The 26865-nt window shown below is 44.5% G+C and overlaps 1 protein-coding gene across 2 annotated transcripts in view; it reads right to left on the minus strand.

Moving 5' to 3' along the window:
* Positions 1-26865, minus strand: part of FRMD4A (FERM domain containing 4A) — a gene marked incomplete at both ends in the record, with an annotated part of 371294 nt that overhangs the window by 190935 nt on the left and 153494 nt on the right. The window contains one exon of one of the 2 annotated variants that reach the window (XM_080618703.1): positions 12053-12720. The exons of the other annotated variant lie outside the window; for it this stretch is intronic. Coding sequence (XP_080474829.1) covers positions 12053-12145 — 93 coding nt within the window. Of the gene's footprint in view, positions 1-12052; positions 12721-26865 lie in introns of those variants that run through there. 2 annotated transcript variants of the gene reach the window in all.

Here is a 26865-nt window from a genome sequence, read left to right on the forward strand (position 1 = left end):
CTAGTATTTAACAACATGAGATTTTTACTTTTTTCCCCTTCTTCAAGCCAGGCAGAATGTCTAATGATTCTGGGGTTTGTTTCCTGCTTGTAATTAAGTAGGTCACAGCTGCAAAGCAAGAGAACAAGAAAATATTCAGATCACACAAAGCCAAGAGCTATTAAATCATTTGCAGCTGAAGGATATGGCAGATTTTCTTTTTTTGTTTAAAAAATCCAAAGAAGTCTCAAGTCTAAGGAAAATAAATGTAGGAACTTTTAAGAGAATGATGAACTTGAAAGTTTTGCCCAAGCACCACAGTAGCTTGGAAAAAAAAGTGGTCAAAACCCAGCTAATGTTGTTCACAAGTTAAATAGCTTTATGTGGTTAGAATAAATTCACTTCTCCATTGCTTAGGGCCTTATATTCTATCCACGCAATTCTCTTTGAACCACATGCAAGACTGCCTTCATTTCTTCCGGGCGGTTCCCACCAGGCCCTCCGTGCCAGCCCGAAATACCATGCTATGCCCTCTCCTGTAGGTCCTGCACAGCACATACGCTGTGCAATTCCAGATGTGACTCAGTCACAGCCCGGTCTCTACCCAGACATGAAGCTCCCACAGGGTTGAAAGTCTTTTGATCTTCAGTCGTGGCTCTTGGTGTTGTGTTGCCCTTATTTGGTTCCCACTCCATCTCTGTTTCGAATGGAGAGCTGTTCTTGGTCCCTGCAACACTCCCTTTACCTTGCAGACAAATACTGGCAGTGCATAGTCTATTCCTCTTAGTAAGCCATGCACGTGTGGGTTGCAGAATAACCTCTTAAGGGCATTGACAGTGGAGGTAGAAACTTGGGTTCACCTCATTATGGACAATTGACAAAGCCATGCCACAACCTTGCAAAGCCAGGAAAAACTTCCTCTGTAGAGCCAAGGTGTCAGTCTGTGTGAACCAGGCACTTGAAGAAAAAGCTAATCCTGACTGACCTGATTTGGGATATTGCAGGATTCAGGAGGAACATAAATGACTGCCCATTTCCATCTAGCCCTTGGTATAAACACTTCTCCAAGCTACTTCTCAGCCAACAAGAAGGAACATAGAGCAGCAGCCCCATCACCCTCACCTTCCCCAGGTACAGTGCGTGGCACTGCTCTACTCCATCATGAAAAGGAGATAAAACAGGGTATTCAGCTATGAGAACAGCCTCATTGGCTGCCATGGTCTAAGGAGCAATGGAGACATGTCTCAAATGCATTGTAGCTGTAACAATAGAGCTGTTATTCTGTGCAGTGAGAGAAATGGTCTTTGGGAAGATTTATGTCTGAAGCCCACCAAAATCAACAGTGTACAGGGCAGTGGTCCAGTCAGACAAGAATCACTGCTTTGGCAGGGAACAGCCTCTGTGAATCTGTTTGATTTCAAAATAGGTTTTTTTTGTCAGAAGAGTGATTAAGATATGTGCAGAATAGCAAGAATGAAAGGCTGTTGCTGCTTCTATAAAATGTGATCAGGAGAGGCATAAATCTCAGCAATTATAAATTGGTGATGACCTCATATTTACTCAAGCTTTGATTGGGAAACTGTCATGGGAAAGAAAAGCCCACATAGATGGTATTCTGGGCTCTGTCCCTGTCTGACCAGATGTGGTCAGTTCATTCCAGGATAAAAGAACACAGACCTTTTCATGCTGGTATTTCTTGGTTTCACAAGCTAGGAACTGGGAGGGAAAGATGGTCAGCGTCTCCCCAATGGGCAATCATTATGAAACACAAACAACAGAAGGTTTCTGGGAGGCCAGTGCCCAAGAATCTGAAGCCAGTCCTGTCTTTTCTTGACCTCATGGGAGAGGGGCGGCATGTGAGAGGGCGGTGGTACATACCCTGGGCTGCAGAAGATGCCTGATCCATCTTCAAGGGATTCAGGGTATCTGGATTTGTGGGTTTCCACCTGGAATCTCTCTAAAAGATGTTGACTTTCAGAGATGTTTTGCTCCCCTCTCTCCAAAATGTTTATTTCTTTCCCCTTGAGCCCCTTAAATAGAGGACCCTTGGGGAACGAAAGGTGCTGACTTCAAAGAAAACACCAGTGCTGGGCTCTATAGGAGATGTTCAGACACCTCACAGCATCTCTTTGCCTTTGCAGAAAAGCATTCATGCTGTCTGTACCCCTGTCCTAAATCTCTCACCAATTTCCCTTCTAGTCTAGGGTGGATAACAGCATCTGTGGATTAGTTTACTGCAAAGCCCAGGAATTAAGTTTGCAAAATGCTGCTGCAACCAATAGTCTGGCCAGCTCCACACAGTCTGCTATGACTGATGACTAGGTCATCTGCTTATCTTTCCCTAACACCATCCTCGAGAAGCTGGAGATTGGTCCCAAGGCTACTTTAACTACTCTCCGGTGTCTGATTGGATGCATTGGAATGCACTAACATAACTGTGCTTTTAAAAAGCAGTGTCCTCTGGTTTTGTGACTCTTCTTGGCCAGGTTCCCACTGGCCCTAACTGAAGCAAACCCTTTTTCATCTGCAGGAAACAGCTCCTATTGGTGCATTTGAAAGTTTACAGGAGGATACATGATGGCTGCATTACAGCAAAGTCAGGGATGGAAAAAGGAAGTTTTCCAGCATTTCAGAGTGGAAATTATGAAAATTAGAAAGCCTCCTCCCAGTCTCTGGTGTGGTTTGCCAGTGGGTTGGGTGGAGAGATGCTGGAGAGGAAGGAAGGGGATGTGGATGTGCACTTCCAGCTAACAGAAGCCCTGAAGTTTGATCCTGCTTCAAACACACCCGGATTTGCACCATGTCACCAGTTCACCTTGGTTTTACCTGGAAAGCATCTTGACTGCCAAGTGGGAACAACAGCACTGGATGGGTCTTACAGAGCTCTGGAGAGGATCAATGTCTGCAAAGCCTTTGCAATATCTAAAGCCTGATGTATTATAAGGAATCATTTTAAATTGTGACCTAGGATTGCCAAGCTTCCCTTTTGCAATAGCCCATCCATCATATTAGCCTTGACAGGTTTTCTTGGATGGTACTTTCAAAAATTGGGAACTCCAGGCTCTGCCCTCAGGCAACAGTAACAGCTTTGAGCTCAGCTCTGAAGAAAGCAGAGACTGTGAAATGTTTGCAACTCACTTTTCTTGGGTTTCTGTGAAACTCTGGACCTTTAATGAGGACAAACTACTTGTGGGGTTTTAACCTTGCTCCCTTTCCTCCCTGCTGTCTGCTGACGGATTAGGTTTGATTAAGGGAAGTCTGAAAGGCAGAAAGTCACTTGTTGCCATCTCATTCAGGTTCCTAAGATGTTCCATAGCATCGTGGATAATATGACAACCTATGCAGGACAAGCATGGTGGTTAGCGACATACTTTGGTTACTGAATGTACAGCAAAAGGATTAATACAAACAAGATGTTGGAAAGTTTTTTTGAGTGCTGTAGAGTAGGAAAAGAGTATGGGCATTCTCCTCTTTGAAAAGTGATGATTTCTCATGGATCACACTGGTCAGATAAGTGCACTGAGCCTGTGCACTTCCCCTGAGCATCTCACAGTGGTGTTGCCCAGCCAGATCTCAGCGTCTACTTCAAATGCAGCAAATACAGGCATAACACAGAGAAACTGATAAGAGGTACATATTGCATTGGATATCAGATGGTGTCTATACTGCAGTGAAAGATGGGCCTCCAAGGACAGACAACTTCCCTTACAAGTCCAACAACTATTAGAGGTGGTAATGGAGGACTTCCCAGAACAAATCCTGGGCTGATAAACCAGAGATTCATAGAGCCATGTGCAGAGCTAAGTGAGCGCACAGTCATGGGGGTCAGGCCTCTGTTGTGGGGATGCTCACATCTGAGCTGGGCTAGTCCAGATGCCTCATCTGGATCTGGTGTCCAGGAGCAAGCACGCAGAGCAGATACGGCAGAGGTGTTTATCTCCTCTAACTGGAAGTGCCTTTGTTCCCTCTACGGTTAACAAAAGATGGATGTCAACACAGAGGACAATTTATCCCATCCTATATTATCTTTGAAGATGTTGGGATGAGTTGTCACACACATCACTTTTTCTTCTTTGACTATCGAAGAAGCTTAAAATGGCAGTAAAAATTACTGCAGTTGCATGACAAACTTGTAAATGTAGGCTGGCTGAAGGCACTAGAAGACAGCTGACATGGGAAATGCACACTAGCAGAAACATAATCTACCTTTAATCTCTCTTAGATGTGTTTCTCCAAAACACATCTCATGTCATCACTTTCTGCTGGGAACTGGCAAGGTGGAAACTCCCTTTGGCAGAAACTTTTGAGTTAAGGCTGGTTAGGTTCACTCTTTCAGTGATTTCTATTCTGAACTAAAATGGCAAAGCAGTGAAATGGTTCTTGTTCTGCACATAGATCTCTAAAGGGAAGATACTTAGTGCATCAACATTAACTGCAGGTAATTGGTCCCTAGTTACTGTTTCACATGGAATTTACCTAATAAATGATGATGCAAAACCTGGAGAGAAAATAGATGTCCACAGTCCCACCCCATCAAGACTTAGAGGCTTTTCTAGAGGTAGTGCTGGAAACTAAAGTGAATTTCAACCTCAGTTAAGAAACTTGCTCACTTATTCCAAAACATGCACAACCCTAATTGCACCTTCTAAATATATTCCAGAAGTACAGCTGGATTGTAGAGTGTGTGCGGTGACTAAATGGCATCATTTGCAGCCCATTATCTTTTCAAAAGCTTTTCATGTGGTATCTTTGGGAAGTGGAGACTAATTGCGAGCCTTGCCTGTGCAATTTGAAGAGTTTGATACTTTGGTCCCAACAAGAAAAATAAAAGCAGAAGAATTACTCCTATCCATCTGCTGGTAAGATGGAAAGTCACCGTTTCTTTGATGCCATTAGAAATGACTGAAACAATGAGGATAATATATACTTCACCAGGAAATAAGCTAAGCTCAGGCAGAAAGTTTGGAAGCGTGTTTGAAATCTAAATCCAACTTTCTGAACTGGTGTTAAACCAGACTTGTGTTGGTGGCCTGGTCTGGACCAAAGATGTCTCAAGAGTGAAAATGGAAAAGCCTCTGTGATGGCTAAGTTTGGTTCTTGTCCACTGTTTTCATAGAATCATAGAATAGTTTGGGTTGGAAAGGACCTTAAGATCATCCAGCTCCAACTCCCTGCCATGGGCAGGGACACCTCACACTAGACCAAGTCGCCCAAGACTCTGTCCAGCCTGGCCTTGAACACTGCCAGGGATGGAGCAGTCACAACTTCTTTGGGTGGGTATTTGTGGTGTTTTTATTTTTCCCCCACATATTTACAGTGTCCCTATCTAAATGGATTAAAAGATTAATCAAGAAATTAAGAAATGAAAAAAGGCATGTTGTATACTTTGCTCTTGATGTCTGACAATGCTGTTAGTTCGGGAAATGGTTGAAGCAACATGTTAGAAGTCCTTTGTATGGATCATGAATTGATAAAGTCTAGAGGCTTTCTGTGCCTGGACTTTAAAACCCAGCTGAGGGCATTTGCAAGCACTTTCAGGGATAAGTCCTGGCTAGGAGCTGAATTAGAACTAGGTGTTTAGGGTGGGAAGCTTGGAAGACATTTCAAATACCCAAGCTACCAATTTTCATTATCTATCACTTGCTGAGCTTGCATGAAGCACAGTCTCTGCATATAAAAGCCCTTCCAAGTAACTCATTGTCGGGATGGTAAGTTCTTGCCTTTCAGACTATAGAGCACTACCTCCAGACAAACTACTCTGGTACTTACACCATCATATCTCTTGAGCTTTGGGGTGCTGGTGGGGGTATGATCCAGGCATGGTACTAGCTACCTGAGAAAGCCTTTTGATCGGGCTGGAAGACCAAAAGGGTCCATGAACCACAGGAGCCTTTATACCCTCTCCAGAGCTTTACAACTGGATTCACAAGACCCCTCTTTCTCTTTACCCTTGGCTCATTTTTGGCTCCCAGCCTCTGTCCTCTGGCTTGCCCTTGCTCTGTCCCCTGACCTATCATTGCTATTCCAGGGTCTGGCCAACGCGAAGGCAACAAATGCCAAACTGTAATGAAGAAAGCTTTTCATTTTCTGGTCAAAATAAGAATCTGAAGCACTGGAAATTTCACAGCAGAGCCTGTGCTTGTGAGGTCTCCAGGCCTTGAGAGCTTCCAATAATTCAGTTAAGCTTCAACCATTTGAAAGCCAATTTGAGCAGTATCCTGGCTCTGAACTCTGTGGAGTTCACCAGTCACTATCCATTAGCCTCTGCCGTGCTCTCATCTCCTGCACTGTTAACCTGAATGCATTTTGGGGGGATAAAGTCTGGCACAGCTCCTGATCCGTTTCACAGGAAAGTCTGTTCTCATTTGTTACACCTTTTAGAAGTGTCACAAAATATTACAACTTCCAGACACCCAAGAGGGTGCACCAAGCATTTATCTGTCTAGGTAGAGTTCAAATTAAACCAATTCCACCAAAATACTTGTGAACAGGTCAGAAAAGATAAAGCTCAGATGAAGTAGATAAAATTGATGTTCCAGTAGTCACAAGTGATTATATCAGAGAATTACACAGGTGACAGTTTTTCTACTTAAGCTTATCTTCTTATTCTTTTCTTTTAATGATAACAATTATTTGTCTATAGGGCTGGTGAATAATTCACTGCAAATAAAGTGTTTTGCAAAATGCTGCTTTAAGTGTGTGTATTTGTTTCGTCACCTTGCAACTTGAGTAAGTTCCAGAAAAAAAGCTAAGACAACAGGAGTTCCTTGCTTCAGGGCTTCTGCTCTGTCTTGGACAAATTCTACACTCAAATATAGAATCACAGAATGGTTTGGGTTGGGAGGGACCTTAAGATCACTCATTTCCAACCCCTTGCTCTGGGCACGGACGCCTCACACTAGACCATGTCACCCAAGTCTCTCTCCAACCTGGCCATGAACACTGCATTTACCACTTCTTTGGGCAACCTGTTCCAGTGCCTCACCACCCTTATAGTAAAGAACTTCTTCCTTATGTCCAATCTAAACTTCCGCTGTTTAAATCCATTACCCTTTGTCCTATCACTACAGTCCCTGATGAAAAGTCCCTCTCCAGCATCTTTGTAGAGCCCCTCTTCAGATACTGGAAGGCTGCTATGAGGTCTCCACGCAGCCTTCTCTTCTCCAGGCTGAACAGCCCCAACTTTCTCAGCCTGTCTACTGTTCTTTTGTTATCCACACTGCCTGAGTAACTGTCACTTCAGCAGTGCATCAGATTGGCAGTGATGCTGTCAAGGTAAAAGTTTTGTCCAAAAAATATCACTGCAGGTGCCAAGAGAAGGTCTGCAGGACCTGAGTGCCAGTGTAGTTAGCAAGTAAATAGCGTGAACTGGAAAGATCAACTTCCCCTGAAGCACTCACTTTGTCGTGATGTCAGAGTGAGTGCCTGAGCACAGAGGCTCGCATGAGAGGCTTTAACAAATGAGGACCACTCCACTGTGAACGCCGCAAAGCCTGCCTCATTCTTCCCCGTTAGACTCTGCACTGCAGTCCTTGGTGTGAGAGGTTCCCAACCGCTTTTCTCTTCAATCCATGCTAGAAAAAATGATTAATAACAAACCAAATGCTGAATTATGCTTTGTCTGGTAGAAAATCAATAACTCAGACTAGTAAAAACCCTGGTAGATTTGTGCAACAGCAAGACATACCCGAATGCTTTTGCTGGATTTGCTTGAAGGCAACCTTCTCCTTGCCAAAAGCAAAGGTCGCTATAAGCTGCAGAATAGCGTGGGAAAACCTGCCTCAGACTTGGCCTGCAGAGCAGAAAGACTGACTTTTTTTCTCAGCCCTGGGCTCTCTCTACTCAAGAGAAATTTATTTATAGGAGGAATGACGTTTCCTGCCGCATTCTTAACGTGCTTGCAGCTTGGGATAAGAGCATGGGAGCTTTGTCTTCTGCCATCTGTTTTCTATGGCAATTAATATCCATTTACAGATTTATCTCTGCCTGGTGTGTTTTAAAGTCATGATATGAATGAGTATTCATGTGTATCCATTCGGAGAGGAAGTGTCATAGGTAAATACCAGTCCCAGCTCCACACCGGTATAGATTTACACTTGTGTAATGGACAGTGGAGTTCTGGCTTGGAGCTCTGGCTGCGTTTTTAATCTTAGTTTATCTTCTTGAAAGCATAAGAAATAAAAAAGCAATCTGGGCTAAAATCCTGCTGAGCTGCAAGCATCCACTGACACAACTGGGCACAGGGCCTTTAATTTACTGTAGCTGAGAGCTGGGACCTAAAGCTGGGTTGCAAACTGCAAGACCTGATTTAAAATGGCTTTTCCAGCCATATCTCTCCCAGCTTGATTCATTTCTTACAGTATTTCATTTAGTCTGGAGGTGGCCTTCCTTTCTATACAGCATCTGTAGTACCATCCTTTGAGCCTTGAAGGCAGAAGGGAGGGCAGACTTGTTCTTTTTTAATACAAGAAAGCCACATGTTTTCCCTCAGCTTTTTTACTCCAAAAAGCAATGCCTTGTGTTTGTGGTGAGAAACATTCCCATGGCTGGAAAATAGCCAGTGAGGTCTTGAGAGAAGGAGTAAATATGTGTTCTTCTTTACCAGTGGCTTGCAACAGCAGAAAGAGATCTCTGAATGGTGCTAGGCATTTGTTAGACATTAGCAAGACTATTCATCTTCCTCTCACACGGTCGCAGCACATGGATATAATAAAGATAGCTCTCAGGCATAAACAATCTCACATTAATAATGCAAAGAGAGAAAGGGCTATGTATTTAACGTGCCTGTTTACTGGTGGGAAAAGGAGACCCAGAGAAGGAAGATCTGATGGGGAGGGCTTTGTGTCGAGAAATACTGTGTTAGGGATGGGGTTCATGTCTCTTGGTTTGTGGGGAGGGCCTCTTCTGACCAAGGGGTCCCTCTATATACTGGCTAAAAGAAAGCTGGCAGGCGTTGAAGAGGTCACTTCTGCTAGCCCTGCAGAGTATGCTGACCACCTCTGCAGTGATCCCAAAAGCAGCCCAAGGTGCTGGCCAGGGCAGAGATTTCTCATAGACTTCAATATCAGCTTAGATGAACTGAACACATCTTTCAGTCCTGGCACTGTCTGCTGGTGTGTCCCATGGCACAAAGCTCAATTCTGACTCAGCGGACATGTCTGGTGTTCTCTGTGCCATAGCAACTAATATTTAGCACTGCAATTTTTTATTTGGACTTCTAAAAGCCTTTGCAAAACCATCTCTTCTGCTAGATGTATGCCATGCATTGCACAGGTCTCTCACATCTCAGACTTTACACATAAAACTTGTGCACTTGGGACCGTATTTTGGGGTCTTGCATTCCTGCAGTGGGATTTTGTTGACTCTGAGCTTAGAAACACAAGTTCTGTGTGTCTTCAGGACCCTAAGTGCAAGGGACCTGCCCTGTCACCTCTAGCTGGTGGGGACTCTAGGAGAGAGACCGCGATGTATGCTTCAACCAGGTTCCCTACAGCCTCATGGGCCAGGTGCCTGACAGAGCAGCTCTATGATGAGGCAGAGAGAATAACAGCAAAGATAAGAGATTTAGGACAAAAAAAAGCCAGCTGCAAAAACCATCCTACGAAATCCTTTGGCAACCATCATAGCAAGGCTCTAGCATTTGCCTGACAAGAAGCCTAAACCACCCCAGCTTTAGGTCAAGAAGTGGGAAGGAGAGAAATAAACTGTGGATGTCAGTGAAAATAAAACAACAGAGCCTCCCCGCCCCAACAGCAGCTGGTGACTTGGGCTGTACGTGGGGCTGTTAAGTGTGTACACACGGCCAAGTCCCCCGCAGTGCTGGTCATCCTTGTTGTATCTGTTGTTGCCTCCTGTATAAACACTGACCTTCTCCAACACCTTCTGCAGGTATCTTCATGCTCTCCCTTTCTCCCCACAATGCGGTTACCTCCTGGAAACCACCTGTGAGAATATTGCTGGTTTTTACCACTCTCCATCACATGGACTAATACACACAGGAAAGCAAAGACTTGGGCAGCTGTTGCTCAGGTAGGGATAGCAAGTTTGCAAAGGGGATGTGTGTGTGCATGGAGGAGAGTGCTCTCCCATTTTCCACAATGTTATATGACTTGTCTCTAGCTCATCAGTCTCAGATACAGTCTGCAGGAAAGCATGAGCCCTTCCAGATGGGCAAGGGCTCGCTGTGGCCAGCAGCAGCAGAGGATGGTGGTGCCCCCACAGCAGCCACAGGGAGCTTGCTCTGGCCAAAACGTCACCTGCCACCTTGCAAGGGCTGCCTTTGAAGGAGACAACAGATTTTGCCTCCCCACACTTGCAATAGCAGCTGCTGTCACAGACGCCTCTGATGAGGCTTCGCAACCGCAGTGCCTCTGTGGAGGGGGGAACCCTGTCCAATGTTATAGCGGTGCTGGGCACTGTATATGGGACACAATAAAACCTGCCCCTGGCCCCTCTCAGAAGCAGCATCTTGAAAACTCAAAACTTAAATTTACCTGGAGGGCCATTTCTGACTGCGCTCCAAAGCAACAAACAGCCATCAAACAATGGCAGACCGAAGCTGTGTGAATAATTGATTATCTTTGGTTTGCTTGATGGACTGGAAAGGCAAAGAAAATATGTTCCAGGTTGACACGAAGTTATTCTGCTTTCCCATATGCCAAATGGAGTTGGAAGAAAAGCAAACAAACAACAACAAAAAAGGGCTTTGTGTTTAACTGAAACAGTTTCCGACCTGCATTTAATTTTGGGGGATTCTTTTTATATCCATTAAAAAAATGAAGCATTTATCCAAATTAAATTACACTGATTGAAAGAAAAAATGAAGTAAAAAAACCCAAATAGTTTGAAATGTCCAAAGAGAGATTTTGTTTTTTTGATTGACACATGCAACAGAGTCAAAGTAAACTCACAGGTTGTTTCGGCTGCCACAAACCTGCTGTTCAGCAAAAGAGATGCCTCGAGCAAAGGTTTTGCTCCATCCTTCATGGAGAAACTCTGAACTGCTCTGGGCTTGTAGAACTTCTACACGTGCCACCAGGCATGCAGCAGTGGGTGCAGCACCCCTTGCCCACCCTACCTATACCCTCTGTGGCTGTGAGCGTGCAGAGCATGTCCATTCCATGCTGAGCACAGGGATATCAGCAGTCACAAGTAGAAGGGGTGTGCAAGCTGCAGAGTGCTTTGCAGTGTGCATCACCCTCTGAGCTGGGACTTGTGTCCCAGACATCACCCCTTTGCCCGCCTGTCAATACTGCAAAGAGACGGGATCCCCTCTGGTCACCTGGGTGCTCCTGCTAAAGCAATGTGCTTCCAGGGAATTAATGACATAATTGCAGCATCCCTGGATCCCCCTGCTATGCCTGCCATGGCAAGGAAGCAACGGTGTCACCTCAGCTAACCAGGGACTGACAGTCCCACAGTGTCACATTGGCTGGCACCGTGCAGACCAACGCTTTGCGCACTGTAGAGCCCATATTGCCCTGTGCAAGCACAGCTAGGTGTATGTCTCAGCTGGGACAGACACTATTGGGCATCTTCATCTGTGTTCACTCAGAGAGCCCTTCCACATCACCCTGAGCGTTCCACTGCCTTTAACTATTTGACATTACTATTATTTACTCCCCACTCTACAGGTCGGTGCTGCCATCACCCTTTCTCAATGAGTACTGGTTATTAGAAATTACCTTCTTCAGAAATTATTACCTCTAAGCCTTATCACAGAGCCTTTAACTAGTTTTAGTTGCTACATGTTATCTTACTGTTCCTGCTGGTACCAGTTTTTACTCCAAGTTATCACACAGGGTCTGACTAGTATTAATTCACATTCATCATCATACAGATCCCACCAGCAGTAATTTCTCCATACCATGCCATACACCAGTAGCAATTTTTCCATACCGTGCCATACACCAATAGTAATTTTTCCACACCGTGCTATACACCAATAGTAATTTCTCCACACCATGACCTAACCCCTATTAACTCTGACTACTAACGGGGCAGACAACTGCTATCAAACGGTCCCCTCCTCATCCTCTGGGCATGCATTCAGGACAAAGAAATCATGGCTTACCCTTTCCACACTGCGTCTCCTCAGTGATCCATATGGTATTTTGAATAAGAGTCTTCGGGTCCCACCCGGAGTCACAGCTGCCTGTATTACCATAGTGCAGAGCTAACTCGGGGGTGTGTGTGCGTGTGTATGTGAGAGAGAGTTCACTGCACACACAGGCTTCCTTTGAAATAACTTACAGTCTCATCTAGATTTCCCAACTATCAAATAGCTGAGTGAGGTTTCACATCAGACCGTATGAGTCAAGATGTGGCTTGTTTGAGAGAAGGAGGGGGGAAAAGGGGAAAAGGAAAAAAAAAAAAGACAGGAAAACCCAAGCCTTGTAACCTTAACAACATGCTTCGAGCAGCATATCTTTAGCTTCCTTCTGTTTCTCGGTGTAGTTTGCTCAGCAGGATTGCTGTGCCACAGAGGTGGAAGAATAAAGCTTCTGGGGAGAATGTTCCAAAAATGTCAAGCTCGCTTCTTGTTGCTACAGATGGTAACCAGGTCAGTTGTCTAATCAAAGCTCTATCAGAGTTATAATACATTTTGCCATGTGACTGCAGACCCCTCTGGTTTGCTGTACAGTAGATCACATGTTCACCTCAAAAAGAGTATCTGGTGTATCACCATCTGGTGCAGAGATTAATGTTAAATCCTACGTTCAGATATTCTTCTCTCCTAGATGTTGGGAAACACGTACCCCAGAGCACAGGGCTCGAACAGATCCTTGGGCTGCTCAGCGGAACATGAGCACTCACCGATTCAGGCTATGTGGTCTGTATGGCACAGAGCAATGCATAAGTACAAAGAACAGACACCACCACTCATATATGTATCAGTGAAAGCCTGCTGGGTGATTCTTACAGCTTCTATGTGCACTTATAAATATTAGTATATCAGAGTCTATAATTGTGAAGTGTTGCCTTCACAAAGCCAGTCTCAACACATACTTCTTTTTTCTCTTATGAAACCACTTTAGAGACTCATAGATAATGATACTTCCCTTGTCTGGAACACAACTCTGAAACTACCTTTATACTCTAGGTTGTACACAAGTGTTTTGGAAATGAAAAAAAGACTTTCTTCCCCCTTCCCACAGACTTCCTGCAGCACTAGAGGTCCAGGTGTAATATGTCCATATGTCCTGTATACATCCAGGTATAATTCTCTGCTTTTGTAAATATTTGTTTTGGATGTTGCGTTCATTTCCATGCTCAGTTACAGGTACTGGTCCAGGTGCAGTTTGGAATGAATGTATCCAAAGTGGGAGCTTCTCAATTCACCAACTCCATAGCGGTATCCTGAATTTGCTTAGCCAAATGGAAAAGATGTTGGCCCACACTCTTTTCCTTAGAGCAGTCTAACTGGGAGAGCAAAATCTGCTGAGCTATGGGGCCAATCCCTTCCTCCATGTATTGTTCTCATTTTAATGCAGAACTGAAAATGCTTTGTTTTGATCCTAGTCCAAAAGCCAGGATGAAGGTGTTAAGGACATGACATTAAAGCAGCCGTTTCAAATAAAGAAGAGAAACTCTGTATCTGCTCAGCATATGCACATGCATTAAAACCAGCCAAAGAAAAAAACCCCAGCAGCTTGATGTGGAAAACTCTAAATATTAAAACAATTGGCCTTTGTTCATAATTAGTTCCATATGTCTCTTGCCAAAGAGAGTGAGAGAGGCAGGAAAAGATGGAAATATCTTAAGCGTGACTGACTTATATAGGTTCTTTATATGGAATAGGTGCAGAGTTAGGGTCTGTGCTTCTTGCAAGGGTTTTTTATGATTGCTAATGCCCCCCTGCTATCTCACAGCTTGCTTACCTGTTTTTCAAGCTGGCATTTCCATGAGGAACCCTCACCTATATCAGCAGAGCCACTGGGGATCTACTGGTGGAGAAGGAGGGTGAAAGGCGGGTGCAGCCTGCCTTGCTGGGAGCTTTGCTTGAATAAGAACTGAGTCATGTCTGAGTCAGGAACTCAGAGGTGAGTACTTCACACGAGTAGCAAAGATCTTCCTGCTCACCCGATCGGAAGCCCTGGGATGGGAAGATGACAGGGCTCTTTCCCATATTCCTGCAAGCAAGGTCTCCTGCAGGTCCAGCTCATACGAAGTCCAGTCTTGTAGATAGGACTTCATCCACTAGAGGGGACAGAGAGCTGTAACACGTATTTCCACCTGTCTATAAGCAGTCAAGCTATGGGACCAGAGACAAACAGTCTAGTGGTATCAGCTTGAAGCACTACAGGATGTATGAACTTGGGAACAGAAAGCCAAATTGTAATCATCAGAACTGTGAAAACCATCCTGAAGAATAAGATTTTGTCTTCTAATTTTTAGAGGTGCTCCAGGCACACTGGTAGGCAAGCGTAGGGGCTAACCTATTGGTTTATTTGACAGATTGCCTATAGGATAGGCAATGCAAATCATGCTCTCATAAAGGTCTTTCTAGTTGCTCCCAGAGACGAAGTTTAGGTGTTTGTGGCAGATGTAGGCATGGGCAAGGGTACTTCAGCCCATCAAATTCTGAATTTCCTTATGGAGAGCTCCCTGTATTGTGTAGCTGACTGCAGATGCAGATTAAGACGACCAGACTCGTCACTGAGGTTTCATTCAACTCATTGTCTGCAGAGGCAAACTCCGACCGAAGAGCACAGTAGGAAATAAAAGCCAAACTATTGTAAGGGAACATCTTGGCCTCACCACCACAGACCCTCAAAAGAGACACGCCGTATTTACTAACTGCTGAAAGACAAAACTCTTTAAAGCAAGGGATGCTTTTCAAATACTTATAGCAGGCTGCCAGGAACAGTGGTTTGTGGTAACAATGCATCAGAGGAAAGTACATTCCAATAGATTGCTATTTAGACTAGAATTTCTTTTCTGGTCTTTAATGAAAAAGAGAAAGAAATCATTTACTGCTGGAAAGTGTGTCTTATATTTGCAATGGGGGAGTCAAGTTTCAAGTCAGTGTATGCCCAGCGGAGATCAGTGAATGGAAACCACTGACACCAGTGGTGCAGACTGCAATGTGGTATGTGGTATCCTTCTGATCTATCTATAAGGCATGATTTTGTAAAATGGAAAAGTCACCCAGAAAAACCCACTTAAGTTCTGTACTCCGTGAGTATGGAAACACAATGAGAGGAGAACAAGGATAACTTGCAGCTCCTGACAGTATTTTCCATCCTGGAAGGTATCTACGGTTTCTATCAGTAGCAAAGCCAAATTCTTCCCTGGAGTCTTGGTAGGTAAACCACTTGCAGTTGAGCTCTTTAGCAGCTCCTATTAATCTCTGTGAAATTTCTTACTTCCCACTGTAAGAAATCCTCCTTAGCTGATTTGTTAGGGCATGACAAAGCAATAGGAAGACAAGAACAGGCCGATGCTTTGGGATTGCAGTCCCTATGGTGACTTATGTTTTATTGCACCCAGAATCAGACTGTAAAGGAAACTGCCTCTTTGGGAGTTAAAAGATAAGCACAGGTTTCATTGCAGATCTAGCTTGCCTAAAAGTAAAACCAAAACCAAACAATTTTCCGGTCTTACATGATGTTTTACAGAGAAATGTTATGATCACTTTAGCCTGGGGAGGGATGGGGAAAACACACGGAGTGGAGTTCCATTCCCGTACAAGCCTTTTCCATCAGAGCTGGCAATAACCCAGCAGCTTGCTAGGATGAGAGAGATCATTCATGGTCCCCAGCCACAGAAAGCCCAGGGGCTTCCCTATGTGTGGCAAGGCTATGTCACATCTGGGAGCCATGGAGACTGTCACCTCCCTGTCTCTTCTGGGCAAGCTGTGTGTGTGAGTGGCTTTGCTGGGTGCAGCAATCCAGGCTGAATATGAAGGTCAGCCCAATACTTGAGCAGGTGTTCTTACTTTGTTTTACTCTGTTTTGGTGCTCTGGGTTATGCAGGCATCAGTGTGTCGTTTGAAGGCATGTGCAGCATGTCCATCACTTGTACTGATGAAGTTGATTGGGAATTTAGGCTCCTGTGATGACTTTGCAGTGTTTGTCTAACCACCTGCAGTTCATAGACATGTTAGTAGGTCTGAGTAGCATAAGCCTAAACAGAAAAACCAGGATCAAGCACTTCTGGACTCAGAGAAGTTCATATCTGATGCAGACTGCTGTAGGTTAACTCAGAATGTAATGTTACATGTTCGTAAATGTTACATATTCCAAAATTTCCCCATTCACTGCTATTCCACCTGCAGTCCTGCATTCAGCTCTGAGGCTGACAACACAGGAGCGATGTGGATCTGCTTGAGAGAGTCCGGAGGAGGCCACAAAGATGCTCTGAGGGTTGGAGTCTGGAGCCAGGCTGAGAAAGCTGGGCTGGTTCAGCCTGGAGAAGAGAAGGCTCCTTAAGAGGAAACCTTAAGAGCAGCTCCAGTGCCTAAAGGGGCTACAAGATTTCTGGAGATAGGCTTTTAACGAGGGCCTTTACTGACAGGACGAAGGGGAATGGTTTTAACCTGACAGAGTGGAGATTGAGTTTAGACATTAGGAAGACATTAGGGTGGTGAGACACTGGCAAAAGTTGCCCAGAGAAGCTGTGGCTGCTCCATCCCGGACAGTGTTCAAGGCCAGGTTGGACGGGGCTTGGAGCAACCTGCTCTAGTGGAAGGTGTCCCTGCCCATGGCAGGGAGTTAGAACAAGACGACCTCTAAGATCCTTTCCAACCCAAACCATTCTGTGATTCTATGAAATATTCACATGGCTGCTCATCTGTTGCTTTTTGTACTCAGCCTTGGGTTACCTGCTGAGCTTGCTCCTAGACAAGTGCAAAGACCCATTAACTGGTATGTCCACCAAGCCAGCAAGTTCTTGGCACAGCCTCTAATGAAAGTCATGGTACGGATGTAGATGAAAGTCATGACACAGATCTAGAAACTCCAGAAAATGTCTTCAGGAAAGAAGACAGAGCAACTTCCTTTTCCCCTACTGCCACCAAGCAGACTCTGCAGATGCAGCCTCCAGTTGCCCTCCTCACCCTCCATCCCGTGTATGGTCCTTGCTGTGGAAAGCATCCCAGCCTCCGTGCATCCAGGCAGACAGGCTCCTGGAAAACCCTGCCCAGAAGAGCAGCAGCAGATAGCAACCGGGGCCTCTGCTAGATGGAAGGACATTTCCCTTGTGTTTTAGTGTGCCAGTAGGTCGCCTCTTTTCCCACATAACTCAGGGATACAGTAATTAATGAGGGAGGGAACTCGCCTGACCTCATTGCCCTGGAGATACCCCTGTAAACATCACGAAGGGATCGCAGAGGCCACCTCTGACTTCCAAGGCTTATATAAACAAAAGAGGAGATATTTGGCAACAGCACCACATTCCCACGTGATGGATGTATAGCGGAGGCTGGATGTGATGCATACAATAGCAGTCACGAGGTCAGCTGGGGTATGACTGTGCACTATTTCTACCAGGGATCTGGTCTAAAGTCTGATCCCGGTGACTGCAAGAAGCACTCAAATACCTGGTGCATCTCAGTATCAAGTCTAAAATGTGAGTGGATTGTTCTTGTGTAGTGCTTAGCACTGCTGATTGGCTTCACTTCCTGAAGAAAGGGTTTGCCCAGCATGGCATGGAAGGTACTCAGCCTTGAACTAAGTTTAAGCCTTAAACAGGATATGTGACATATGGACTATGTCAAACACTGGAAGATAAATGCTTTTTTGTTCTGAGTAATTTTCTCTCTTTTAAAACTTCATCCTTGTTACACTTTGCTTTGATTAATTTTAATATATTGTGGGAAAGCATATGTGTCTATGTGAGGGAAGGAGAGAGAGTTCCTGTTGCCCCAAGAGAAAGACACATGAATAGAAGAGAGGCCAACACGTCCTTAAAGAAAGGAGGGAAGTAGAAGACCCCTGAGAGAAGTTAGGAGGGTTTTTAAGTCTTGACAGATGCGGTAAAGAGCCTTTCAGGCAAATTTTGTTTTGCAGTTCAGGTTTCACAAGCATGCAATAATGATTGCTTTTCTATGAGTGAGAAGAAAACTGTGTTTGCACAGTTGAAAGAGCAACTGCTAACATTGGCAAAACCTAAACCCAATTTGGTTATGTTCTTTGTGGATTTATATGGACAGATTAAGAAAAGTGAAAAGTGTGTCTGACCCTGGATCTTCAGCCTTGGAGTCTCTCCCTGTAATTCCTGTCAGTCTGTATTTTATTACTTCAGCTCTCCTGTATCTGCTAAGCTGTAGTACCACCCTACTGCAGTTGTAGGAGACATCTGGAGTGGCATTTACCTCTCCAAACTTTGGTTGCTTTTGTGTGAGCTTGTCATCTGGATTCCTTTTGTCATCAGTGAAGAGAAATGGGCACTTGGAAGGTTTGAAACACAAGATGTGCTTCAGCTCCCTACTTTACTTGGGGGGTGAATGATACCTCAAAGTGTCTGTCTCCATGCTGATTATAAAATAAGCTTGATAACTGGCCACTCTTGCCCTTCCTCTCCAGCTATCAGAAGTTTTGCTGTGTCCCTTGGTAGCTGTACTTATTTACCTTGCCTTTGTTATAACATCCTTGTTGGCAGTACTCTCAGCTCTTCATTCTCACCATCTTCTTTTTGTGCATTGTTCAGCATGGGTGAGCAAGTCTAAACTGCTCCACAAAGCTCTTCTATTCCACAGAGGCTTTCTGAGGGTCAACAGCATGACCCGACTCTCATGGGAGCAAGGAGCTATCTGCGGTTGATGGCATTGAGCGCAGGACTGCAGCAGAACACTATGGCTTTTCTTCTGCTCCAGGACTCTACATGGCAGCTGTGCCTGGAAACTTGGGTCCCAGGGGTGGGCTTAAACAATGACTCAACAAATTAATGAAAGAACATCTACTGTGAGCTGCTAAATTCGAAGACACCAATTCTGGGTCACGAAACCCCTGAGTGCAAACGACTTGTGGTTAGAAGATAACTGTGGGGACTGTGACTATGTACTTGCCCTGTTCTTCCATTTGCCTGTAATGTTCCTAATGTCAGCTGATGCCTGAGGCATGATGCTGGACTAGGTCATTCATCAAAAAGACTTGGTACATAGAATCATAGAATGTTTTGGATTGGAAAGGACCGCAAGATCATCCACTTCCACATAGCTTTTATTTTCTCATTTTCAGAAGCGTTGAAACAAAACCTGACAAACAGCTACCTGTTTGGATCTCTTTAATGGCACAATCGTGCTGAGCAGCCTCAGTTTTTAGGGGAGGTCAAGGGGCCTGTTTCTTTTTACCTGGCAAAACTCAGGCTGACTCCAGTGGAGGAGGAGGAGGCTTTAAATCACTTGCAAACTGGATGCTGAGCATAAACTGGAGGATGCTGCTGTTGCCACAGAGAAACTCATTAAGAGCTGCTTCAAAGAACTGATTTCACTGATAAATAAACACATGGGATTACCCATTATACTGCAGAGGGTGAGGTTAGCACCCACACTTTTGCATTATGTATGATTTGTGACTGTTCCAAGCATGAACTTGCTGCTTACTCTTCCATTAACAAGTCCTGGCAGCCTGGCAAAGCCGCACAATTTATTGCCACTAGAGAGGTTAATGGATCACTTTACATGTTGATAATGTCTTATTATTGCAATGGTTATTAAGAAAAATGTAACACAGACTCCAGGAGTTGATAGTAACTGCAAGAATGTTTGTTTGATTATGGCAGGGATGGAGACTGCTGTTTGCATGGCTCACTGTGCAATGGTGGTTGAAGCAAGTTCATCACATCCATCTTTCTGCACCCGTCCTTTCTCCAGATTCACCTATGAGAATGGCTACTGTTTATCAGTGTTGATGGCACAAGAAAATAGGAAGGTTAATGGTGTAAGTAAGTGCCCAAAGAATGGACAAATAGAACATCCATCTATGCCAGAGCATGCTAGGATTAGATCCAAAGCACGTTTCATCCTTGGCATTGGAGATCTGTGCCCCACACATTGATGGTTGGATTATTCTGTGATTGTGGCAGAGTGTTATAATCTGTAAGGAAAGAATCAGCAAAGTTGGAATCCATGGCTCAGATTGCTACTCCTTTTTAAGATTGCTACTTCTTTTTAAGAGGAGAGTGTTGCTCAAATGGCTTAATGCTCTTATGTCTCAGTTTCCCTATCCGTAAAATTACAAGGAGATCGCTGCTGCTTTTGCCGATATTTTTCTATTATTAATAAAGAGCTATATAATGCCCCTCTCTTTTCAGCTTGGTTTTAGGAGCTGGAATATGTGGACATTAGCAGCCACCACTCCGGACCCTTATTAGGGCATGGTGGCTTTGTCCACCTCATGGTGCCATCCCCATTGCCAAGATCTCCCCGGGAGCCTGGACTCCTTTGTCACCAATGCCCAAGGGACCTGACCCTTATTTTGGACTCTTTAGTGTTAGGGTTGGATTTCTATTCCTTCAACTATACAGCTTTACATCTGGCTGGATATGGGAGTTTGACTCAGACCTTAATCCCTGGTATGAAGAATGCTGGCAGAAGAATGAGCCAGAATACTTGCAGCATCCCAGGTAATTTCCTCTGACTTCCTCTGACTGTTATGGTATTAGCAACAGAGATTAAGTTTCATGTCCTTGCTATTTTGGTATTAACTCTGTCAGGACTTGACAACATGGAGAGGGAGAAGAGCAGCTGTTTCTCAGGGTGATGGGGAAGGCTGGAGCATAGCAAATCTGGATTGCTAAATCCACCCAGGGCAAAGCAACCACAGCCCCTCCTCATGCCAGGAAACCCTCATGAATGTCACTTTTGTCAGATAGTCTCATATATGCATATGTATATGTATATACACATATTTTAAAAAATAATATTTTAAAAATCATATGTAAATAGTATATATTTTCTATATATATACACACATACATGCATACGTATAAATTTATCTCTGCAATGTGGTGAAAGGAAGGCTGAGGAGCCAGCTGTGGAAATACTTGTCTGCAGGAATGTAGGAGCAGCAATGGAGTGTACCGTGGATTTGGCAGGCTTGGTTGTGTTGGATGGTGTCTAAGACACCCCCAAACCCCTGGAGATAAATTGCTTGTTGTTTCCCAGGTGGTATTTGGAGTGCCTGGGATATAGTGTTCATGGTTTAAAGACTTCATCTAGGTCTCTCTTTCTCTCCTGGGATACCACTACAGCTCCGTCACTCCTGCCTGCAGAAATCAGTACCTTTTTTGGAGCCAGCTGATGCTTGATTACTTCAGGCCTGCTTTTCCACTAGCATTATAATCCTTTTGCCTCTTTGCCTGAGAGTCTGTTTCTTCCACGTCTAAAACCACATCCATAATGCAAGGAAAAGCAAACCTCAGTGGGATGTGCCTTGCAGCCCACCTCGCTCTTGAACCGTCCCATATATCCCATGCAACGTGCCCCAGGAATACTAGACATGGTGTATCATGAGGCTCACTCTAGCTGTGCCCAAGGCAAGGCTTAGACAGCAGTAAGGTTGGTCCTGAAGTGTATCTCAAAGGCTTCCTTTCACAAACGGCACAAGAATAATTAGCGTATCCAGAGGCAAGGAGGCTTTGGCTCAGGGATGCTTTTTGCAAGCAGCAAAACAAGGATTCAGAGCCTGTGTTTCTTATCCAGACTTCCTTTTCCCCTTAGCAGAGCCAAGGGACCTGCTGAGCTTGTCCCTGCGCCACCTCCCTGCTTTGTCCCCTGCATCCCTGTCCGGATTCCTAGAGGCAGCCAAGTCCCAGCTCATCAAGCAGCCCGGTGGCAGCCCGCCGCTGATGACAGCTAATTATGAAATGTCACATCGGAGGATTCCCTTCTATCTTGCCTCGTAGAGGCCAGCAAAGCTTTCCAATGCCCTTTGGTAACGGGGGAAAGGAAGTGTCAGTGCAGCAACAGCTGCTTCTCCGATAGCAGGATGACAACGCAGCAGGTACACCATGTCCTGGAAGGAAGTGGCAGCTCATGCCATGTAGATGTGATTCTCTGGTCTGCAAAAGCTGTTCTAAAGAGTGTTCCGGTGTAAGATTAGCTTTCCAGAGGATGTATTAGACATACCTGCTGCCAAGGCTTGCCATCATCCCAGCGAAACTCTGCTGAACACACTCCAGGTGAGTTCCTGCAGGACAACTTAGCTAAGAAACTATTAGAAATGACACAGTCCCATAGTCTTTCTTCAGTTTGTTTTCCTGGGTTAGTCTGACCTGGGTTAGGGCTCAGTTTCTTTTAGAAATTGGTGGTTACTTCTCATGTGCTGTCTACTATAACCTTTCTACAATGTGAAAAAATGGGCTTGCTGGCTGGGTACAAGCTGTTGAAGTGGGCTTTGTCAGGGTCCACTGGTCTGGGAATGAGTTACTGTCCCTTCAGTCCAAAAAGCATTAAAACTAGGCTTCTTCAAAGGAAGAAAAAGATAAGTCAAGGCTCCATAGACCACAATTTCCAAAGTTTATAGGTAGTCACCTGGTTTAGAGCAGCGAAGGGCACCGAAGAGCTGGAAGGGGAGCATTATGGTGACAGATGGCTTCACTCCTTCAGCAATAAACGTGACATGGATGAAGATGCATGGCACGGAACAGACTTCGAGATCATTCCCATAACAGTCCTGTTACCTGGCAGCCCCCATTCAGCCCTGCTGGTCTGGTCCCATGCTTTTCACCCAAGTACGAGGTTGGTTGGTAACAGCAAAACACTTGGTAATGGATTAATGACCTCAGATGAACCTGGCTGCTAGAATGATCTGTAACAGCCAGAGATTTATGTTTTGCCCTTCCTTCATACTGAATTTCATGTTTACTTTTCTGTATCCAGTAGGAGAGATTATTTTCAGCATTGCTTAATGGGCAGGTGGTTTAAGATCAAATATAGCCACAAGGCAAGGTGATGAGTAAAGCCTGAACATCGTGCCTGATAGTGTCAGACAAAATAAATCTGCATTTGGAATATTTGGGCTAGATTATCCAAAATTCTTCCTGCCATAATTCCTAGGCAGTGTTCGAAAGAGCCCACCTTGCTGAAAACACATTTGCTCATCAGGAAAGACTTAGTTGCATAGAGCCTAGATTAGATTAACAGTCCTGATAGTCAAAGCCAGATGTGAAGCCTGGACATGCTACCCAGTCTTACAGTCCCAGGCTCTGCAGAGGGACAAAGAGGGTGAAGCAGTGACACTACTACAGTGTGCCCCTGCACAATGCTACACAGACACACCAGCTCTTCCAGAGCCAGCTGGGGCTCCAGCATGGCACGGCATGGCACTGCATTGACATGTCCCTGCCTCACAGTTTCAGCTGTGATTGCAATGTTCCAGCTGGGTTTCTGGAATTACACATTTGAGGGGCCAGTTCCAAACACAACCTGAGAAGAGCTCCATCGGTTTCACAAGCTGAGGGCACCAGCACCTCTAGAGGATTAGGACATATTTATTCTATTTACTGTCACCCTCACTGCAAAAAACACCCCAACCCAAATGCAAAAGCCATGGAAAAGACACTGGGAATGGAACCAAGGGGTGGACATAAGATTAGACAAAACCTAGACACAGCTTCAAACCACTGCTCATGGTAGGACACAAAGGGCCAAGAAGAAAGGCTTTGCTATGACCTGTCTTATGGTGCTGGGTGGTTCCCAGCAGGGCAAGAGGCTTTTCATGCCATTCAAACACAATCAGACACAAGTAGGACTCTTCAGCCTCAACCAAATCAGTCAACCCTGGCTTTCCAGATCTTGGCAGTCTCAGAGATACTGCTTGGAGCTACCCTGCAACTAAATGCCTTTAATGACTGACTGTTAATGACACCTGCATATGGGGGCTTTTAGTCTCCCAGGTGTCAAGCACTCAGCTCAGTGAAGTGATGTTGAGCTACAAACATACCAAGAGGGATTGTGGTGCCAAGTTTATTCTACAGCAACTGCAAATAGTCCAAAGAAAGCACCGGTCCCTTCCCACGCAAAGTAACCTTCACAGTGTGCTGTGGTCATGAGATGCAGATGTTGCATCTTTGCTTCTCATAGGGATTTAAACCCTTAGGAAGTTTCTCTAGCATTCATGGTACTCAGAGGTAGGGAAAGGAGCTGAACTCAGTGTGACAAATAATCATTAGGTTGGTTCAAATCTCACAACCCAAGAAGTATTTCAACATTTCATTCCTTACATAGAGGCTTTGATAGGGCAGCCTTCAACTGTTTTCCTCTATCTCCTATCTCAGCAACCTGTGGGAAAGGGGACAGGGCACTCCCCAAAATGCTGAGGAAAGATGCCATCCCAGGGAGACTTGAATCCATTTCACAGCACAGATGGACACCTAAGGAACTGGACCACAGGCTAGGAAGCTGGCAAGATCTCCTGTTTTTCACTTTTGTGGTTGATGCCTAAGATTCCTCATCACTAGACCCTGAAATTCAAAGCATTTCATTTAAGAGATGCCAAAAATCTCTCTTGAAAATTGAGAATGGCACTTGCCATCTTATTTCCTATAGCCTGAATTCAGAGAGTGCAAATCACCTTGACATGGCTTTTTCTTTGAGGAAGATAAATGATCTGGCAATCCCTCTTGTCTTCCCTGCACCACCCAAAAATCTTCCCAAACACGGATATCTCTGACCTTTAGGCAAAACCCATCAAGTTGTGCTGGAAAAAGCAGGAATCTGTTTTGAAATGTTTTGATATTTTTAAGAAACTTTTAAATAGAGATGATGAGACTGATTCATATCTCAGATGTGCAGAAGCAAATCGTATGTTGCTTCACTGAGCTTTGATGATTTGAAGGAAGCAATTAGAGATTAACACAGTGTTTGATATATCTACGAGGAATAAGCCTGATTTTCTTGAAAACATGACTACTTTTTCTTGTTCCTCCATCTCCTACAAAACTAACCCAGAAGTCAAAATGGTAAAAGACTGTAATCTAATAGCTGTCAAAGTCCTAAAGCCAAGGACACTTGATGCTAAGCAATGCACTGTTTAAATCTCTGTCAAGGCACTTCTTTGACAGAGTTATTTCTCAAAATGATCAAATTTCTCCTCCTTTAAAATACTTAAAAAGAATTATAGATAATACACAAAGCCCATGTAGAATGCACGCTGCTCTGGAATCACATTGTTCCAGTTTTTCATGTTACCACTTGCATCAGATGCCTTAGCTAAACTAGAACACATTGATAGTGCTGGACACACTGTTTATCAGGAGATGTAAAGGAATTAAGTCAATGCAACACTTGGATACACCATTAAGCTTGTACTCTGCCTTGTGGATTATTAGCATCTCACTTTAAATAGGAAATTGTAGCTTACTTACGAACACATCCATTAGTAGGTGCTCCAGTGTCACTTCAATATCCTCTAATTTAGCTGCTAAAGTCATTGTGAAGTCAAATGTTAGCTCCAGACAGAGAAGAGCCCTCAGGAGTCCCAATCCAAACCGTCTGTGGCCCAAGCAAAGGAGTTTCTCACAGATAAAGAAAACCCAAGGAATCAAAACTTAACATCTGAGTCCAGATGATGCCTGGACTCTGTGCTGGCTGTCAGTCCTGCTTGCGGGACTGAGGATCATTCCATGTGTGCAAGATGGGAGCAGAAGCTGCACTGCGCGTGCTGCTTTCCTTTCAGAGCTCCCCAGTCAGAAACATGGAGTTACATCTGGGAAACCACAACAGAGGGAGGGAGAGACGCACACAGAGGGAGAGAGAGGGAAGGAATGGAATAAACTGCCTTTGACTATGACTGATATTTATAGGACTACTTGTTTTTGACTCCAGTCCATTTCTCTGTTCATTTCTGACCTTTCACAAATGGCTCAGCACACTGGAGTGTATTGTAAAACAGGGCCAGCAGGTCCCACAGAAGTTGGCTGTGACCAGGGCTGGGCCAATTCACACAAGCACACCATCAATAGCTCTTTGTCAGAGCATACCAGGCTCTGCACTGTAGCTAGTGATAGAGGAGAGCACAGATGTGTAAAAAACAAGGAAACAAAAGTTGTTTGGATACTAATTTTTTCCTATGTGTATTAATAGATTCCCTTACCCACTCCCCAAAACATTGGACTACAGTGGTGACTGCTGAGGTTGTGTACAAAGGGGAATAACCTCAAATAATCCTACAGGGTTTATCTCTGCAAACACCCTGGCACCCCCTCTGAAATATCTTCCCACCACTCAACCCCTTCAGCTCTGCAGCAGCCCTGTGCAGGATGCTAAGCACTTCCTGGGGCTAAATCCTTCCTTTTACTGCATTTATGGGAAGTTTAAAGCATGATCCTAAGTGCTTGCTGTTCCTTCCCACATCTGCTTCTACTTAAGTCAATGGAGAAAAGGTGACATTTCTGCTTGCGTAGCACTGTTTGTTTGTAGCTCTAACAGCACTACATGTAGTGGTAAGGTATTGATGGACCCGATCCAAATGAAGCTAAACCCAATGAGGATTCTTCAAAGAATTTGGTTAATGCTAGCTGGGAACCAAATAGAAAGGAAACTGAGGCACAAAAAAGAGAAATACTGAGTCTTGGTATAAAGGGGTGCTGATGAAGTCTCCTGCATGCTAGACAGTGTCAAGTTCACCAAACTGTCTTCCATGATGTCCGCATTATTCAGCCAAACTCATTCTATTTATTTAATATGTATCCACACAGTTTGAAAACCAAGTGAAATCTTGCATGTGATATATTCCAGGCAGTGGAAAAAAGCATGAGGCTGCCCTAAAGGATTCAGACACTGAAGACCAGTATTATTTATAAAGGTGTGAGATGGATAGAGTTGATGGAGCTTAGAGGGACCTCTAGTCATAAATTCCAACTAAACACCTTCAGAGTTATAGCTGAAATCACATTTTCGGACATCCAGCAACAGCATCTGAACAGAAGCTGCCTCTGATG

Source organism: Psittacula echo, assembly GCF_963264785.1.
Source record: "Psittacula echo genome assembly, chromosome: 1".
NCBI lineage: Eukaryota > Metazoa > Chordata > Aves > Psittaciformes > Psittacidae > Psittacula > Psittacula echo.